We start from the raw sequence: 19,630 nt of genomic DNA, 5'->3' as shown, positions 1-19,630 counted from the left end.
TTCTCTGAAAACATCTACTCAGTGTGCAGCAGCAGTCAAAAAAGCAAACAGAATGTTGGGAATGGCAAAAGGGATAGATAATAAGACAGAAAATATCATATTGCCTCTATATAAATCCATGGTACGCCCACTCTTGAATACGTGCAGATGTGGTCACCACATGTCAAAAAAGATATATTGGAATTGGAAAAGGTTCAGAAAAGGGCAACAAAAATGATTAGGGGTATGGAATGGCTGCTGTAGGAGGAGAAATTTAATAAAATTGGGACTTTTCAGCTTGGAAAAGAGACGACATGGGGGGGATATGGTAGAGGTCTATAAAATCATGACTGGTGTGGAGAAAGTAAATAAGGATGTGTTATTTACTCCTCATAACACAAGAACTAGGGGTCACCCAATGAAATTAATAGGCAGCAGGTTTAAAACAAACAAAAGGAAGTATTTCACACAACACAGTCAGCCTGTGGAACTCCTTGCCAGAGGATGTTGTGAAGGCCAAGACTATAAAAGGGTTTAAAAAAAAAACCAAAAAACGAGGTAAGTTCATGGAGGATAGGTCTACCAATGGCTATTAGCCAGGATGGGCAGGGATGGTGTCCCTAGCCTCTGTTTGCCAGAAGCTAGAAATGGGTGACAGGGGATGGATCACTTGATGATTGACTGTTCTGTTCATACCCTCTGGGGCACCCGGCACTGGCCACTGTCGGCAGACAGGACACTGGGCTGGATGGACTTTTGGTCTGACCCAGTCTGGCCACTTTTATGCTCAGTAACTTTTTATTTTATGCATTTTTTTTTAGTGACCTTAAGTGCTAGTGAAAGCAGCTCTGCAGAGCATATGTAGGCTCTTCTCTTGTCTGTCAGTCGAGATGTGCATTTATTTCAGTTGTAGCCTGCTTTGGACAAGAGCGTCTAGTCTGTGCAGCTCCAAGCTCTGTCCGTGGTTAATAAGAATCCCTGCTATTCCAGTACTTACTCCCCTCACAAGCCCACGTTCCCTTCTCCCACTGCACTAACAAGTGAGGCTTTCTGGCTAAGGGATTTGCTTTTCGCCTTGGAGATCAGAGTTTAAATCCAAAATGAAGTCACAAGGGAAACTTTATTGTCACATCTCAGTACTGAGTGGGAGGGAATTGTATTAATAAAAAACCATGCCAAGTGTGATACAGTTGGCAACATCTGCTGTAGCAAATAGGTCCTGCATCCCTAGGCCAGTGGCTCTCAACCTTTCTAGACGACTGTCCCCCTTTCAGGAGTCTGATTTGTCTTGTGTATCCCCAAATTTTCACCTCACTTAAAAACTACTTACAAAATCAGACATAAAAATACAAAAGTGTCACAGCCACACTATTACTGACAATTTGGTTACTTGCTCGTTCTGTCTGGATTAAATTTTAGTTTGTACTGACTTTGCTAGTGTTTTTTATGTAGCCTGTTGTAAAACTAGTCAAATACCTACTTAAGCTGATGTACCCGAGAGACTTCTGCATAGTCCCCAGAAGGACGCGTAGCCTTGGTTGAGAACCACTGCCCTGGAAGATGTTACATCAGTTAGAGCTAATGTAGAGACTGACCTACCTGTCACCTTTTTCTCCCACAAAGTGTATCCTGCCTTAGACTGGGGCAGACTTTCTATGTGTTTGTACAGCCCCTAGCACAATGGGGCCCTGATCGGGGCCTGCAGGTGCCATGGTAATACAAATACGACAAACATGGTCAAGGTCATTAAAGTTTGCACTGTGCTTCAGTAAAGTGTATGGCATATGGATTTTTAAAATGTCACTCCCTGCTGTGGCTGGAACCTTTACCTTCAGCATCACAAATATTTGCATAATACTTTTCATGAAGGCTTAACAGCTAATGGAGGCTGCAGTAGTGGGCTGTATACTTTATCTTTAGGAGTGAGGTACCAGGACATGTGAAAATGTAAACCGTTTGCTTTGCAAAGATCTGACATCTAGAAAGACTGAAGATCATTCTAATACCACAGAGCAACACATTACTTGGAACCTCAAACCACTGACTAGGGAATGTAAGTATCCCCACCTTACAGATGGGAAAACTGAGGCAGAGATGTGCTGTGACATCCCCATGGCTGTACAGCAGGTCAGTGGTGGTGCTGGAATTACAGGTCAGAGGTTTCTGATTCCCACCTCTGTTGTTTCTCCCTTGTGTGCGGCCTCAGCACAATCCTGGGTGGAGGTTGGAGAACAAACAAAATAAGCCAGGGTGAAGGAGCCGTGCTACTTGAGAGCCTGGTCACCACTCACCAGTCCTTCCCACAGCCACACCATTTAAGGCAAGATCCCAGCACACAAATTATAGCTGTCAAACCAACCCAACCAGTTGGGTAGCTTGGAAAGTAAAGATTTTAGCCTAGTGGGAGTTCAGTGTTTTCCCTGCCCAAAAAATCACAATGGGGAGGAATGGTTAGACCTAAGCAGGGTCAAGTGCACAGCCCCGTTCTCTGAATTAGCTTTAATTTTACTTTCTTAATACTAAACCAAATACATCTCAGGCCAAATCTCACTGCAGCTCTGCTTAGAAGAGGCCTTTTTCCTTCTTGAGCTTCTGTTGCTTCCACACGGGCAGTGCAGCAAAGGCGTTCTGGGGCATGCCGAAGACCATTTCGAAATCATCACTGGACAGGTGCTCCTGAGGGAGGCAGAGGGGCTCGGATGAGGTGGTGGTGGTGACAACTGCAGCCCTGAGGACAGGGCCGTCCTGATGAGCTACAACCTCCCAGCCCTCTGGCTTTGCTGGGTAGCAGGAATTGAGACGGAAGTCAGACCTGGGGCTTTGAGGTAATGCCCTGGGCTACCATCGCTCTCCAGGCTGGTATCCAGCTGCCAGCAGAGAGCTCCAGATCTGACATGTAGATGGCAAGAGCTGAGGGAGGCATGAGCCATTGGAGGACGACCTGGGCCACCAGTGAAGCAGCTGATTATCCTAGACCTTTGCAAGTCTCCCCGGGGACTGGAACACGAGGCCATCAGCTGGAGTTACTCCCTTTCCATTTTGACAGAAGGCCCTAGCCCTGTACGCTGGTGTCTCAAAACGGAGCACAGCTGCTTGCTCCTGGCACTCCTACCCTGCACGTCCCAGCTCCCAGACACTCCAATGACTGCAGCAGGTCAGCGCTGGAGAAAGCATCGGGCCCGGGCCCGAGTCGCTACTTTCAGGATACTGCCCGTGCTGTGGGCATTCAGAACTGCTTACGCTCCCTCCTCAACTCCGCTCACGGCTCTGCGGGCCGCCTTTCAGCAGGCGTTGCAACTGAACCTCCCTGTGCCGGGGGAAGCCTGCAGGAGGCTGGCTCGGAGCCGGTGGCACAAGGCGGCTTGTTTCCTTCTGTTAAAACTCCCGCTGAGGATGCTCCCTGAGGATGCTTCACACTTGGGTAATTCTACTGGGCCAGCTCGTGCTCCTCTGCAACCAGCAGGGGACAAAATGCCCCCCCTCTGCAAAGGAACTAAATCCCCTGCGGCAGCCCACCCTCTGCATCTCCAAATTGCTCTACGCGGGGCTGGTACCCCGGTGGACACGGTGCGCCCCCTGGAGGCCCATTTTTTACACTGTGGCTCTAGGTGCTTGGACAATATTTATCATAGAATATCAAGGTTGGAAGGGACCTCAGGAGATCATCTAGTCCAACCCCCTGCTCAAAGCAGGACCAGTCCCCAACTTTTGCCCCAGATCACTAAATGGCCCCATCAAGGATTGAACTGACAACCCTGGGTTTAGCAGGCCAGCTATCCTTGATGTGACAATGCACACAACAAAATTAACCCCGTTGAGCCGCTCACCCTCGAGCAAGACTGGCCCCAAATAATTAACACAGCCCCTTAGCTAAGCATCCTCCCTCCTCCAGACCAAACTAGGAGCTGGGGTTGACCCCTGGGCCCCTGGAACATCATCACCCTTGAACTCGCACGCTGGGTATTGAATTCCTTACTCCTCAGTGTATCTCCACTCACCACGGAGCTGGCCCTGGGACGGGGCTCAGATCTGTGCTTAGCTGGCTGGCTAAGGAGCTGCTCTTTGTTCCCCCAGGGCCCAAGGAAATTCTTCTGTCGCTGGGGCAGGCTCGGACCCTAAAAGCCCACCTGCACTACAGGGCAGGGACAGCTGCAGCTTTTGCCGTGGGCCATGCCCTGATTTCACACACACACACCCTTTCTCACCTCTTTCCTGCTAGGGTCCACTCCTGTGGGCAGCTCATCCAAGGACTTGTTCACCAGCAACTCTAGGGGGAAGGTCTGGGTGGTTGCCGAGTTCAAGGTGGTGTTGGCAGTGAAAACCTCTTGGCTTGTGATTTCCTGGAGAGGGGGTCGGAGAGTCACATGGAGCCATCGCCGGACTGTTCCGTGAAGCCCCCACCCTGTGCTGTGTGCCAGGCTTTGCCAAAGTACCCACCGCGTCTCATTGCTGCCATCCTGACCCTTTGTCCTCCCAGGGACTCTGACCTCTAGTCTGACCTGCACATCTCAGGCCCTGGAACCCCACACCCCGCCGCAGGGGGAAGATTTCTGCCTGGGGCTGTGCTGCCAGGTGTGGGCAAACAAGAAATCACGCCGATTCCTGACTGAGCCGGGTCCTGGCTGGTGTGGGAGGGGGAAGCCTGGGAGCTTTTGCATCCCTCAATAGCCACGACCAGCGGGTGTGCATAGCATCGCGGGCAGCTCAGCACCAATGGCCATTTCCTCGCACTGTCCTGCAGCCAGGCTGCTTTTCCCCAAGATACTCACGGTTGTCAGCTGGCTGAACTTGCTGTCCTCTCCCAGCTCGGCTTTCAGCTCCTCGTAGGATTTCCTGTCCTGCAGGAGAGAAGCCAGATCTGAGCTGGGAGGGGCCAGAGGCAGGCATGTGGGGAGAGCAGAGCTGGCTGGCTTTGGAACGGCTGCGTCTGGGTTACTGAAGTCAAGCTGGGCAGCGTTGGGACAGAACCGGTCTGGTTGCTGCAAATCTCTCCCCCTGCCACGGGCCTGGCTGGGCCTCGGTCCCATTGTCTCCGTACAGCCCTGGGCCTTCCCTTCCCCAGCAGTTCTGAGTATATCTCACCAGAGGGGGATCTGGGGAGATCGTCGGGGCGCAGGGAAAGGTGCAGGAGCCCTGCCAAAGGGGCAGCCCCCCCCCCCCCCCCCGGGGACCAGTTGGGTAGCGACGTTTGCTGCAAACACGGGGGGAAGTGTCTGGGAGTCAGCGGCACCAGTCCTTAGGCTGGAGGTCGGGGATTGTGCTGGGGGTCGTTAAGCGACAGGCACCAGGGACTGGCTGTCTTGGGTAGTTGGCAAGGGGAGACGGAGCCTTTTGTGGGGCCAGCCAGCTGGTTCCTGGGGAATGGGTGTCTGTGCCCCAGAACTTCTGCCACACACCCGCCCCATTCACTGGGGTCTTGCTAGAGGCCCCAGACTGGTCTGCCCAAGATCTCCCTGGGCAGAGGCTAGTTGTGTGGGAGCCTCCCACCGGCCTGTGGATTAAGAGGGCATCAGGGCTACCCAGTTAGTCTCTGGATGCCCAGGTTGTTAAATCTGAAGGATGATGTAGCCTTTATGCCCCACGGTTCCCTGCCTGTGCCTACGTCTCCTGCCAGTGGCAAGGGAAACGGGGAAGCCCTGCACAGCCACTCACGCTCCACTTCAGGGGGTCCCAAGCCAGGAACCAGCCCGTGAAAGTTGGGGGCTCGTAGCCTTGTTTCACCACGATGATGGGCGTGTCGGGGTCGCGCCCGCTGGGGTGAGTTCTCAGGTACTCCTGCGCCATCACGGCAGCCGCTGCCTTCTCCGTCTCGTTTGCGTGCTCCCCAATCCAGAAGAACACCTGCGCGAGAAACAGCCCCTCCGTGACAATGCCAGGAGGCCCCAGGCCAGCGGCTTCCCACTGCCCCCTCGCCATCCGCTAACATGGGAAAGCCCCAACTAGCCCATTCCTGGGCCGGTGGTGAGCCGCGTTCCCTGGCGCTTGGTCTCTTGGGGGGGGAGGGATAGCTCAGTGGTTTGAGCATTAGCCTGCTCAACCCAGGGTTGTGAGTTCAATCCTTGAGGGGGCCATTTAGGGATCTGGGGCAAAAATTGGGGATTGGTCCTGCTTTGAGCAGGGGGTTGGACTAGATGACCTCCTGAGGTCCCTTCCAACCCTGATAGTCTATGATTCTATGATTCCAGGAGAGGATGGACGGACCTGGGGCTGAAAGCAGGGGGCCAGCAGCCAGGAATTCTGGCTCTGGGCGGCCAATGCGGCCCGGAGGAAGACGTGAGGGGTTAGTAGATTCCCAATTCTAACCCTGGCTTGCCAGTGACTTGCTGCATGGTTGTGGGGGAGAGACGTCTTTCGGCTCCCTTGTCTGTGCTAGGGGGACCAAAATACAGACTCCCTGGGGGAGACAGTGGGGCTGAAGGCTCCCCACATTACCTTGTAAGACCCCTGGCCCTGTCTCAGGCCCCGTCCCAGCCCCACCCTACCTGGTCCCAGGTGTCCAGCAGGAAGATGTCGTCATCCTCCAGGTCATCCTGGATAAAATCGGTGATCTCCGTGGCAATGAACGTGCCGGTCTGATTGGAGCATTCGAAGAGGCGGGGCGTTATCGACAAGGTCTCCTCCTGCAGTCTGTGAACAAGGGGGGAAGGAGGGTCAGAACTAGAGAACCCAGCCTGGCCCTTGGCTCCAGCTCGACATCCAGCTGCTTGACCCCTGGGGGCCAACAGGTGCAGGGGCTGCCCACCTGGAGAACTACCCCGGGCCAACACGCAACGGCAGCCAAAGGGCTTTCTCAGATGGAAGAATATTTGGCTCTGGCCATGATCCTATTTCCTCTGGCTCAAGGTTCCCCCCACACTTGGACTTTGACCTTGGCGGGCAACAGCCTCGTGTTGCCCCCCAGGGATGTCATACCAGGCTGCTGCGTGTCGGTCCTACGTCCAGCACACCTCGGAGCGGTGGTGGCGGCCCGGCCCTTAGTCCCCGGGGCCTGGGCTGGGATGTGCCCGTGGGACCAGAGACCCGCCCGGCACGTTGCAGAGAGGTGGCAACTCGTGTTCTTGAGATGCCACCACCCTAACCTAGAAGGTAGCGCGATGGCCGGCCTGCAGCCAAACCCACTGCTCCCCTCCGGTTCACGGTGCTCTCGGGGGGTGGAGGCGGTGACCAACCCAGCCTGGTCATGACTGCTTCAATGAGGTCAGCCACTTGCCCTTCCTCCTCCTGAGGCTCTGCTGCCCAGGGGATAGAGCACCATACTGGGATTTACGCCTGGCTCAGCCATGGGGTGACCTTGGGCAAGCTGCTTCAGGGACTCGGTTTCCCCATCTGTAACATGGGGGTGATGGCACTGACGTTGACCTCCATGGTGAAGCGCGTTGGGACCTGCTGCTGGGAAGAGCTAAACACGAGCTAGGGGCCGTTCTCATGGTTCTCCTCAAGTTTATTATAATACAGTGTCTCGAACCCTAACCCTACTACAGCTCAATCCCTCCCCAGAGCTCTGCAGGGCAGGAACCTTCTGGCTGGGGATGGCAGAGTCACGGACAAGACTTGCCAGGGGCATGGCCCCGCGCTCCGTGCCTGATGGGTCCCAGCGGTGCGCAGCCCTTACCGCTTGCTGTTGGCATACTGGGATTTCCCACCCAGGGCCACCCAGAAGTTGTCCGGCTCCTGGCCCTCGGCTATTACCAGCTTCTCTGTTTTGGCGATGAGGTCGGCCACGGTCTTCGCCATCTCCCGCTCGTCCCCGCTGCAGCCCTGCGGGGAACCAGAGCGCAATCGGTCAGGACCCCCCCGGAGGGTCCGCGCGACCTCCCAGTGCAGCGCCGAGAACCCGCCATGGGTCCAGCCCGTCCTCAGCTCCATCCTCCCTGCTGGCAGGGGAGCGAGATGGGATCCCAGTGGGATGGCAGCAGGGGGCGGGACCCCTCCAGGGTGGACCAGCCAGGAGTCTGGGGGACCCTACAACGAAGGTGGCTCCAGGCCTCCTCCAGGCCAGGGAGAATACTTCTCTGCCCCGAGCACCTCGCCGCTGGCTCAGGTTCTCCGGCCCCCAGCCAGAGGCTCCCGAGCACCATACCCACCTTCCCGTACCAGAGGTAGCAGCAGGCCTGCGTCTTCAGCACGAAGACGTCGTTGGAGTTGAGGGAGCAGGCGCGCGGGGGCACCTCGATGGCCTTGGTGTTGTACTCGTTGGTGCCGTGCACGTGGAAGAGGCGGGTGGACGGCACCGGCTCCATGCTGCCAGCCCGCGAGGTGCCGCCCTGGGGAACAGCGTCGGGGGGGGGAGGGAGAGAAGACGTCAAACCGGCCTCCACCCTCACTCTGCGGCCCTGACGGGGCGGGGGAATGGGGTCCGCTATAGGCTATAGCACCGACCTAAGGCTAGGAGCCCCTTTGCCGCCCATGAACGCAGCTCGTGGGCCGGTTGTAACAGCCTGGGGGAGCCCACCGCGGCTCCAGCCCCACGGATCAGCTTGCCCATTTCATCCCAAGCCCCACCTTCCAGCCAGTGCCTGAGGCCGGGGGTTTGCCTCGCCTCTGCCCCCCTGGCTTGCGGAGCAGCCTCAAGCAAGTGCTTTCTCCCCGTGCCTTGGTTTCCTCGTTGGCAGAGAGGGGACAGCGCGGCCCGCATGCCCGCTTGCCTGGGGCTCTGGGCTCCGTGGCTGGGGGGGAGCAGAGCTGTCTCCCAGGGGCTGGACTATTGCAGGCAGGTGGGCAGTGCCCGGCGCAGCCCCAGCACCCTCGGCAGAGCCCCGAGTGGCAGGCCAGGGGTGATGGCGCAGGGACCTCCCCCCGCCCCCATCCCTGGCACTCACCGCGTACACCACCATCTTGCCCTTGAAGATGGCCATGAGGTGGGCAGGCTCCTTGCCCATGGGCACCCGCACCTGCACGGCCGCATTGCTGTACTGCTGGTCCAGGGCGACGGCCTGGTAGGCCGAGGCAGTGATCTCATCCTTGCTGGCATGGCGGCCCTAGGCAAGGGTGAGGGACGGAGGAGAGGGGCTCAGAGTGGGGATCGGGGCCACGCAACCCCTGGGACCCCCAGCCGCAGGAGCACCGGGCCCAGGGCTGGGCAGCCGGTGCTCCAACCCCAGCGCCAACACTGACCCAGCCCTGGGAGAGTCACGCAATCCCGAAAGTCAGGGGAGTCGGCGCCTCGGAGAGTGAGGTCGGGCCTCAGTTTCCCCATCTGGGAAATAACGATGATGATAAAGCCCCACCCCACAGCGAATTAACGGCCTGGTTAGGATCTGAGTGGCACATGGAAGATGCAAACCAGCCCAGAGTGGCCATTGGCTAGCATTAACTGACCGGGTAGAGGGAACCCCCCTGTGTTGTGACCTCACTCCCACCCCCTGCTCTGGGATGTTGCGTCGTGACTGCAGAGCGCTCTGGGGGAAGGGCTGGTCCAGGGTGCATCAGCTCTGGCCTCGTGGTTACAACACGGGAACAAGGAGACGTTACGTGAGGCTGAAATGGGGCAAATTCAAATTCAAAACGAAGCCAAGGTGTTTACACCCAGCGCGTGATCGGTCTGCGGAACTCTCTGCCACAGGAGGGCGCTGAAGACGAGAGATGAGACTGGACTCGTCTGTGGGTAACACGAGCAGGTAGCCTGGTCAGTGACGACATGATTTCTGGCAGGGAGATTAACACCTGGCATCGGTGCGAGAGCCGATCTCTGCCTGTTACACACGGGCCGGGATTCGTGGCGGGGGAGGGGTCATCCCACGCCTGCTGGCCCTGGCCCCTGCTGGAGCTGGGATCTCAGCCGGGGGTCCGGGATGACCCTGGCCCTGAGCCCGTCGGAGACGGGATCCCAGCCCGCAGGCTGGGGCAGCGGGGGGCCCACGCACCTGCCAGATGTAGATGATGTAATGCAGCTTGTTGTTGACCAGGTACTTGTAGAGGATAAGGTAACAGTCGCCCCCGTAGAAATGGCCCAGCCAGTGCTTGTCCACCGGCGCCAGCTCCAGGTCCTCAATGCGCCAGACCTGCCGGGGAGCTGGGAATGAGCCGGGGGCTGGCTCCTACCACCCCACACCTGCCCCCGGCCGGCACTTCGCAGCAGGGCCGTGGGGATGCTGGGGGGGCAGAGTCCAAGGGCTGGGGGCATCAGGAGCTGCCAGCGCCCCCTGCCGTGGGGGTGCTGGGGGGCAGAGCCCAGAGGCTAGGGGTCTGGAGGGCCAACGTCTCAGTCTCCATGTGACACCTGGAGGATGCGCCAGCCTGGGCAGGGGGCCCATGCCGCGTGGCCCTGCTCCATGCCAGCAGCGCCAGCCAGGCCTGCTAACGACGGGCCGCATGGTGCCCCATCACAGAGCTGGGCTGGGTCTGTGAGCCTCCTGCCGTCGGCACCGGCTCTGCTCAGCCGCGCACTGGCTGGTCTGGCCTTCAGCATGGCCCCGGGGCCTCCCACTCCTCCCCCCACGGCACCTCGCTCTGCTGACCCTGTCAACGCCCACCGGACAGCTGTGCCCCAAGCTCGGGGGTCCCACTGGTCACACGGGGGAGCCCATGTACCCAGCAGGTGTGGGGAGCCCCCGTGTCTCCCTCTGGGCTGAGCCACACAGGAGCCGGGGCTGTGACAGCCCCAGTCCCTGAGCCTGGCTTCGCAGCGGCTGCCGGGTCCCCGGTTCGATCCCCGCTGTTGGCCAGGCCTACGGCCGGCGGCCCGTTCTTTACCTCGACCTCCCCGGAGCCGTCGTCCACCATCTTCTGCTGCGCGGCCACCTCGGGCTTGGCGTGCATGGTGGTGGCGTCGAACTTGACCTGCTCCACTTTGGCTGGGGGAGAACGACGGGCACTGAGGCTGGGGGGAAGGGGTCAGGCCCAGCAGGACCAGTCCACTCGCAGCTCGGGGGGGTGGTATCGAGGGACACCCAGCAGCCCCCCAGAGCTGAGCCCCGCCCCCTTCCGCACCAGAATTTGGTGTGGCTGCCACAGGACCCTTCCTCGGCCCCCACCCCCTGCGTGGGAACGAGGGGCTGGCTTGGGCCGCTCTGCCGCTTCCTGGTGCCAGGCCCTGACCCGCTAGTGCCCAGGCCTCCGGCTCTTACCCACTTTGCCCCGGGTGTGGGTCTTGCCCAGGCCGCTGGTCTGGTTGTTGACGGTCCATTTCTGGAAGAGCTGCTTGAACATGGCCGACTCGGCCCTGTCATTCTCGGTCTGCACGGGGGTGCTGGGCGGGTAGTTCTTGGCTTTGATGAACCCCTGCAAGAGCCAGCAACCAGTGGGTGAGGGGGGGAGCCACAAAAGTGCAGGGGGAGCAGCAGAGAGAGGGCGTCCCCTCTCCAGCCCCTCGTCCAGCCAGCGACGTCACCGCCAAGCCCTCGGTGCACCGGCTATCGGAGAGCCTGGGGCGCTGCAGGGAGAGTGGCACCCGCTCCCTGATGGGGGCAGCCTTTTAACAGCCCCCCCCCAAACACTCCTGGGTCTCCACCCGGGCCCCCACGACGGCAGGTACAAAGCAGAGTGTGTGTGTGTGTAACACCAGGCTCTGTCGCACGGCAGGTTCGACGCAGAGCTCTGGGGGCCTGTCACCTGTGCTGGTGTGAATCAGGAGTGACTCCACTAACAGAAGGGCCGTTACACTGGGTGTGACAGTGGAGCAAGGAGAGGCAGGGCCCAGGCGGGCAGCTCAGGGCCCCATCCACGGACACACCCCAATCCCCCAGGGCTGACGCAGCTAGGTGAGAATCACCTGTTGGGGGCGCTGGGTCCTCTCGGGGGTTTCCCAGCCACTAATCCACAGCACAGGAGCTGTCCAGACCCCAAGGGGTTAATTCCCACAGGGCTGACAGACAGCAGGGGGCACCGTGAGGTCACACCGGGGAACATGCAGCCCCCACCCACCCACCCGCCCACCCAGGGGTGTGCGGGGCACAGGGTCTCTCTCCATCCCAGCCCCTGCCACTCACCAGGGCTCTGCTCATGGCCTGCTGCTTCTCCTGCTTGCTGGAGTTCCTGCCTTTCCAGACGTAGATGGTCAGGCCACCCTGGTCGAGAATGTAGCAGTCCTGGGGGGTCGGGGGAGAGGGGTCAGGTTGGAGCCCCCCTGCACCACCAGCAACTGGTGGGCTCAGTGGGTCAGGATCCCATAGCCGTGGGTCCCCTCTGCTGGCTCAGCTCCCAGCGGGTCGCCCTGGGCACGTGGGACTGCCCGACGGAGGTGTCAAGTGGGCAAAGGGATGGAGACATCCTTCCTAGCCCGTCGGACCCTCCCCGTCCTCCTGGGCAGGGACCGCTCTGCTCAAATAGTGGCGTGGTGGGAGAGCTGGAGAGACCGGCCAGCGGGGGCCAGGCACAGAGATCAGCGAGGTGATGCCAGCTGATGGGTGAGGGGGCAGCATAGGTAGCTGAACCATCCCTCCCGCAGGGCCCGGGGGTTAAAGACCCACACTGGGCCCTGCTCATGAATCTGCTGCGGAGCGACCCTCATCCAGGGCCCTGTCGTCTGTGCGCCCGGCTCCTAGGAGCTCAGGGGGGAGTCAGAGGAAACCCCTCAGGAGCCTCCCGCAGGGGCCACATACCTCGTGCTGCAGCAGATCTTGGGTCAGGGGGCGGGTGGCGACCTCTTGGATCACCAGGTTCCCCTCCGCATCGGAGACGCTGCGAGAAACCAGACACAACCCCAGCTCAGCCATGGCCCAGCGCACAGAGCAGGGCACGCATGGCACGGGGCTAAGAGGGCACTGTCCCTTTAGACGCTGCGAACCTGGACTGGGATGCTAAACTGTATGGCGCAATTCAGCCACTCAGTGGGGCTCTGTGCGAAATACTTCTTTAACTCTAACCTCAGCCATAACTGGGACAGTCTTAAAAGTCCTTACGATGAACACAGCTGGTGTATCTAAGCAAGCTACAGAAGTTCATGACATGGTGTCAGGAGTAAACAGAAGACAGAAACAGAAGGAAAACAGCCACAAAGGTTGCAACCAAAAGGAACAAAGCAACAAAGGTGGCAGAATCTCATCACCATGCCCCAATTCCGTGCCCCAGAGACAAACCCTCACAACGGACAGCGTGGAAATAGAGATTTCGCATTGCAGACTCCACAGACCCCCCGGTGATGTGCAGGGATCTCCTTTCATTTATGCTGTGGGGAAGCAGGCAGAGCAGATCTCTAACTCCCTGGACTTCCCTGCAGATGGTCACAAAGATGATGCTGAAAGGGATCTGGCTCTGTCTGATGCATGTTTTCTACCTCAGAGGAATGCGGATTACGAAAAAGCAGGTTTCCACCAGAGAATTCAAGAACCAGGGAAGAGCAACGTTTTATGGGAGCCGTGCGCACGTTGGCTGAAAAGGGTGAAACAGGCACACGTCAGAAACAGGCTGGTTCCTGAGTTCACGGCTAAAAACCTTTCACAGCAGCGACAACTGGAGAGAGATTTAACCCTAGCCACAGCTCTCCAGAGAGCAAAGCCGGCTGAGCTATTGACTTTAAAACTGACTTCACCTGACACCGCTCTGACTAGCCCCGGAGGGATTCTGCTCCGTAGCTGTTCTTGCTGTCTCTGTAGGAGGAGTATTTCATGATGCAAGCACCACGGGGAGCTACAGGGCACGAAGAAGGTAATAGGGAGAAGGGAGAACGGAAATGCATTGCAATTAACTGGAGGAACTCACTGCTGCAGGAAGCTGCTATACAGCTAGTACTTTGGGGTGTGGATTGATGGGCCTGAAGCCCTTTTTAGCCTTAGATAAGATGCAGTGTGGGCACTCCAGGGCATGGGAGAGTCCTGGGGGGAGATCACACAAGCCCTGCTTGGGCAGGGGTCTCCTCTCCTGACGGGGCTGACAGTTTCCTTCTCCCCACGCTCTGCGTATTGGCCCCTCCCCTGGGTGACTCACTGGTAGAGCTTGAGAGAGGTTTTCAGCTTCTGGTCCACCACGGTGTCGGGGATGGCTGGCTTGATCTCCTTCCGGTCCCCCAGCACGTGGGTGAGAATCTTCATCAGCTCTGGGCAGACCGCCTCATCCTCGCCATCTACCACACCCACATCGGCACGCCCGCCCCGCTCGCGGTCTCGGATGTCCTTGGCCAAGTTCATGCCCTGCACCAAAACAGGCCATGGGGCTGGCGTCACATGTGAGAGCAACCCGGGCCGGGCAGCAGCCACAGGGCAGCTGATTTATGGAATAATACAGGGGGCTGTGGGTCTGGGGTGAGGGGCATCGACAGAGCGGTTGCAGGAGCCCAGGACTGGGCTAGCAGGGGGTTGCAGGTTGGGAGTGAGGGGCACCGGCAGAGCTCCGGGGGGCAGGGCTGAGCTAATAGGGGGTTGCGGCTCGGGAGTGAGGGGCACCAGCGGTGCCATAGGGGAGACCCACTCTCTTGGGGCGGGGCTGACTTGGGGGGGACCAACCCATTTGGGCTCCCCACCATGCAAAGGGGACTTGCAGGGACAGTTGATCCATGTCCCGTCCCAGCTTCTCCCTCTGCGGAGGGGGCGTTTGGGTCTCCCACTCCCTCAGGTGAGAGCAGAGATGAGGGGCTGAGCCCCGAACACTGCAGGGATGGGGGGCTCCCAGGGAAGGATGAGGGCTGAGCGAACAGCGACAGCAGGCGAGGCCACTGGAGAGACCCCAGCGGGACACGTCCCCACCAGGTCTCACTCAGTAACCAGTAAGGGCTGGATGACAGGACACCAGCAGCAGAGGCTGCCCAAGGCTCACAGGGGGCGGGGGGCGGGGGGGTGTTCTGGCCCCTCCGAGCTGGGATGCTGCCGTGCTACCTTCAGCCTCTCAGCGCGGTTGCTCTCCGGCCCGTTCCACTGGATGATGAGCTTGCCCAGATCCAGCAGGAAAACATCCCCCTGGTTGAAACTGTTCCAGCTCATCTCCACCTGCAGGAGAAGGGCAGCCAGGTCAGTGGGGGAACAGGGCTGGAGGCAGAACTCCTGGGTTCTCTAGCGCCAAAGGGTTCTCCCTGGGATGGGAGTTAAAAGTGAATCCCCACCAGCTGGCGGCAGTACAGGGCCTATGACACACAGCAATGCAATTCTGAGTCCCCCCTTGCAGAAGGCAGCATTTCACATACCGTGTCCCAGTGCTTACAGCTCCTGAGCAGGCTCACCCTGACATGAACCTCTCAGGCCTCAGCTCCCCCATTACAATGAATTTCATTAGCTTCATTTGCGTTATGGCCACAGCATCCCCCACCAATCAAACGCAGCTGCCTCTGGGGTGGGGCGCGGCAGCCCTCCAACAGACACACAGCAACGCGGCGCAGGAATTACCTGCCCAGTGCGGAAATGCGGCCACCTCTGGGGTGGGGTGCGGCTGCTAACGACGCACCGCGGCTCAGTGCAAATGTTTAGGACAGGAAGTGAAGGAGAACCGCGTGTGTACGCTGCCCTGAGCTGGCTTTTGGCAAAGGGCCCCAGGAGCTGGGGTTAAGCCCCGAGCCAATTTGCGCTTGGACTGGGGGTTCCGGGGCTTGTGCCAGCCACCCTCCCTCACCATCACCCACCTCTCCAGCCACCACGTTCTTCTTGCCCTTCACGTGCAGCAGCCGTTGCACGTTGTACGTGTTGGTCTCCACATGCTTCATCCCCGAGGCAACGCCACCCTTCTTATAGCTGTGGGGGGGAAGGCCGGGTCAGAATGGGGAGCCCTGGGGCCCTGCAGCTGGCCCCCCAGTCTGCCCAGGGCTTTGCAGACACGAAGGGGTTAAACTTCCCCTCCCCCCAGAAGGCAGCTTTTTCAGGATCGCTCTCCCCATTTGGGGGCTGGTCAGGGACATGCCCCCATCGCCCAGAGAGTGGGGGGCAGGGGAGGGGGGGTTAGAACCCAGGAGTCCTGCCTCCTCTGCCCCTGCTGGAGCCACTAGACCCTGCTGCCTCTCAGTGCCTGAGCTCCTGTCCCAGCGAGTCTCCGTCCCTGGGGAAACTGAGTCCTTTAGCTTCTGGGAACAGAAACCTGCTGTTCTCCAGGAGAGCTGAGCTGCGGGGGCCTTTGCTTATGTGGCGGGGACGGCCCCCCAGCCTGGCCGTCGCCTGCCAGGCCTGCCTTCCTGGGACCGCTCAGGGGTTCCGAGTCCCTCCCACGGGGCAGGGGCTAGCTGGCAGCTCCCTTTACCCTGGGCGGGTTGTGGATCCAACCTGGGCCCAGACAGCAGGGTCCGGATCCAAAGAGCCCTCCCGTGGCCATGCACCCGCTCCAGGGCCGAGAGCGGGGATCGAACCCAGGACCGAGAGCGCCTGCCCCCTCCTGCTGCGGCTCAGGAGCAGGCTGTTGGAGTTCCCGGGAAAGGCCCCAAGGGGGCGACATGGTCACACGCGCTATTGGTGCGGGTTGGGGGACGTTATGCCCCCCCCACCCCAAGTGGATCCGCCTCCCCAGCCCCGACGTACATGAGTCCCTGTTTGAAGTGGCCCTTGAAGATGTTGCTCTCGTGGCCCTGGACCTCGCGGTGCTGCACGGCCACTCCGCCCAGGTGCTCGTCCATCTGCGTGGTGTAGATGGCAGCCGCCCCCTGCTCGTCCTGCGAGGACTCCTGGCCCAGCCAGTAGTGGATGTCGTAACTGAAGCTGTTCCCGGTCTTTTGCGTCTGTGGCCAGAGGACACTGGGCTAGCGGCAGGCGCAGCTCCGCGCCCGTTCCGGGGTCTGGGGGCCGACGGCCCGGCCTGGGCTGGGATCCTGCCGTCAGCTAACCGGGAGGAGCCGCTCAGCGCAGCAGCCCCGGCAGCCGGACGCAGGCCCAGACTGGCACGCTCCTATTTAGATGCTGCCACCCGCTCGCTCCAGCCTGCACGGAGCACAGGCACCCGCCCAGCCCTCCCCTCCCCTCCCCTGGCATTGTGATGAAGCGGGCATATTCTGTAATAGTTTGAAGAGGCCCATGTGTGCCTCAGTTTCCCCTATACGGCCTTGCTCCCCAGAGGGTGGCGGGTGCCTGTTTGCACTCCTGGGTGGGATTGGCGCCCGGCTGTCCGGACTGAGGCACAAACAAGGCCTCCTAAAAATATTACAGCCTATTCCCCCTTCAGCTCGCTTGCCCGGGCTGGGGTGCACACCCCGGCTTGCACACCCGGTCGCCTGAGCGCACGTCCCCACTTGCTGTCACGCACACGCTGCCGGGTGCTAAGCAACCCTGCCCCACGCCGCCCCCCCCCCCCACAGGGCAAGGCAGCAGGGTGCCCCACGGCCCAGCTTGCCACCCACCCGGCCCAGGAGGGCGCCCCGTTGCCCCCGCCCCCGGCTCCGTCCCAGGCCCGGCGCAGAGCCCGTACCACGAGCACCACGTAGCAGTCCCCTTCGTAGAAGTTTCCGTAGCTTTTGGGAGGCACCGGCACCATCTCCATTTTCTGGAAAGAGAAGGAAACGCCCGGAGCTGAGGCCGGAGGGGGCCTCCCCCCGGGGAACCAGGCTCGCGGGGTTGGCCCAGGTACCCTGGTGCCACTGGCCTGAGCTCGCAATCTGCGGCTGGTTAACCCCACCGCCCCTGCAGGCAGCCTGACCTCCCCCGGCGGCTGCCGAGTCTGGGGTGAGGCCGCGTCCCCGGGATGTTAGCGGGCGAGGCCATGCCGGTGGCTCTCAGTCCCGGGCACTGACGGATGCAGAGAGCCAGGAGCCCCATCCCCGGCTGGGCCCCCCCCCCCATCACCGGGTCCCACCACCCACCTCGATTCTCCAGATCTGCAGACCAGGCGTGGTTCTGTTCAGCGTCTTGGTGACTTTGGCGGTGAGTTCCGTCATGGTGGGCGGCGCGGCGGGGGCCTGGCACGGGGGAGAGGCAGCATTCGTGACACCCTCGTTAGCACCCATTAATGACAGGGAGACGCTGAGCCGAGCCCCTGCCTGGAGCCTCGCGGGGGGCTCCGTGTGCACCCCACGTGCCAAGGCACCGGCGCTGGGCCCGGCTGGGCGGGGGCTCATTTCCAGAGCTGGTTCTGGTGCGGTGCCCCATTCCCCCTGGTGGTCGGGGAGAGGGGACCCCTGGTACATGTGCCAGCAAGTCCCTGCGCCCGGGGGGCAGCACGGCATGGGGAAGGGCAGCGCCACAGCTGAGAGGAGTTGTCTGGACCAGGGGGCTGTGGTGGAAGGTGCCAGACGGGCAGCTCTGGGGCCAGGCTGATAAACATACGTGCTCCAGATGCCAGGGGTTGGCTGCCACCTGCGTGGGAAGTGCCTGCTTCTGGGGGCGGGGGGACAGGGAAGCCCTGAAGCATGGCCCCCAGCAGGGAGCCGCTCCGTGGGACCATGGGTGCCCCGGCGCATGATCGATGCTTTAGTGGGTTGACCGAGACCTGGATCAAGGGGCTGGCCTGGGGCAGGGCTCACGCCCAGGCTGGGCAGGGAGGTGTGTGACTGTCATCCTGGGGTGTATTAACAGGAGAGTCATGTCCCGCTCTGCTCGGCACTGGGCGGGGGCACCCCACACTCGGGTAGCTGGGGATAAACTGGCGAGAGTCCGGAGGAGAGCAGGAAAGCCGAGCGAGGGCTAGAAAAGCCGTCCCAGGAGGCAGGGGTAGCCGGGAGAAGGCAGGGTGCGGGGTCCTGGGCGCTGGAGGGTTCTAAGACCAGGTTGGACAAAGCCCTGTGAGGGCTGCTCCGGGTTTGCTCGGGCCTGAGTGCAGGGGGCTGGACGTGCTGCCCACTCGCGGTCCCTCCCGCCCCACCTGGTGATTGGCCCTAGGGGCTCACACATGAGCGCTTCGGGCAGGGCCACGTGGCGGGTGAACCTGGCCCTTCCTGCCTCGTCCGAGGGGCGAGATCAGGCGCCGTGTTCCCAGCCCTTCGCCGCTGCCCACTCACCCACCCTAGACCTCCAGCCGATGAGCCCCCCTGTTCCCGGAGCCAGCGTGTGCCCTCCCTTCTGTGCCATCCAGCCCCATCGGCACCGGATTCCCCTGCCTGGCCTTGTGCTATGGCTGCTCACGGCTGGCTAGAGCCCTGAAGGGTGGCACCCCCCACACCCCGCCCCCGAGATCCAGGTGCACTCGGCTGCATGCCCCCCCATGCTGATCATGCCCCCCGCCCCCGACATTCAGAAAGGTTCAGATACTCGTCCCTCTTGCTCAGCTCAGGTCAGTTGGCCCCTGTGGCAGGACAAGATGGAGCAACCCCCCACCCCAGGCCCAGACATGTCCCTTGTGGGCTCTGGTGCAGGGGGCCACGATCTGCCCAGAATGGGCCTTTGTTCTGGGTGTGGGGTTCAGCCTGCTCCCCGCCCTCCCCCACTCCCCGTGTGCTCAGCTGGACCCAGCCCTCACCTGCCTGCCCCACACTCAGCTGTGCCTCCACCCAATGGAGGGGCCATTGCCCCCAGATCCCCGCGCCTGTGCAGTGCCGTCAAACAGCGACCAGGCCCCGGGCGGCTCCGCCAGGCTCATCTCAGACCCTGATACCTTCTGTGGCCTGGCCTTGCCTCCGCCTCAGTTTCCCCGTTTGTCCCAGGCAGATACCACTCCTGCCCCTCCTCCCCAGGGCTGTGTGGGCGCTGACGTGCAGAGACACACTGTATGGCTGGCCCTGGGGCTGCCAGAGTCACCACATCCTTGCCACCGCTCTGCCAGGCCGGTGGCTGTCACCTGAGAGTTGAAGGCAGAGGGTCAAGGATCAAGTGAGACCACGGTGCATCCCGGCAGGGGTGGGGCCGGAGGGAGGTGCGGGCGATTGGCACCCATCAGAAAT

The 19,630-nt window shown here is 60.6% G+C and overlaps 1 protein-coding gene across 2 annotated transcripts in view; it reads right to left on the bottom strand.

Moving 5' to 3' along the window:
- Positions 1-1,080: 1,080 nt before the first annotated feature.
- VIL1 (villin 1) overlaps positions 1,081-19,630 on the bottom strand; it is a 42,100-nt gene continuing 23,550 nt past the window's right edge. For both annotated transcript variants that reach the window (XM_048868692.2, XM_048868693.2), the window contains 19 exons: positions 17,618-17,713; positions 17,227-17,301; positions 16,347-16,543; positions 15,464-15,572; positions 14,727-14,837; positions 13,843-14,045; positions 12,519-12,597; positions 11,907-12,005; positions 11,046-11,199; positions 10,672-10,772; positions 9,843-9,980; positions 8,799-8,957; positions 8,064-8,243; positions 7,592-7,737; positions 6,462-6,606; positions 5,632-5,820; positions 4,749-4,817; positions 4,185-4,319; positions 1,081-2,655 (listed from right to left, as the gene is read on the bottom strand). In XM_048868692.2, the coding sequence (XP_048724649.1) occupies positions 2,542-2,655; positions 4,185-4,319; positions 4,749-4,817; positions 5,632-5,820; positions 6,462-6,606; positions 7,592-7,737; positions 8,064-8,243; positions 8,799-8,957; positions 9,843-9,980; positions 10,672-10,772; positions 11,046-11,199; positions 11,907-12,005; positions 12,519-12,597; positions 13,843-14,045; positions 14,727-14,837; positions 15,464-15,572; positions 16,347-16,543; positions 17,227-17,301; positions 17,618-17,713 (2,499 nt within the window). In that variant the 3' untranslated portion in view covers positions 1,081-2,541. The remainder of the gene's footprint in view (positions 2,656-4,184; positions 4,320-4,748; positions 4,818-5,631; positions 5,821-6,461; positions 6,607-7,591; positions 7,738-8,063; positions 8,244-8,798; positions 8,958-9,842; positions 9,981-10,671; positions 10,773-11,045; positions 11,200-11,906; positions 12,006-12,518; positions 12,598-13,842; positions 14,046-14,726; positions 14,838-15,463; positions 15,573-16,346; positions 16,544-17,226; positions 17,302-17,617; positions 17,714-19,630) is intronic.

This window comes from Caretta caretta, chromosome 11, assembly GCF_965140235.1.
Source record: "Caretta caretta isolate rCarCar2 chromosome 11, rCarCar1.hap1, whole genome shotgun sequence".
NCBI classification, from domain to species: Eukaryota; Metazoa; Chordata; order Testudines; family Cheloniidae; genus Caretta; species Caretta caretta.
This window is presented reverse-complemented; position numbering and strand designations above follow the sequence as displayed.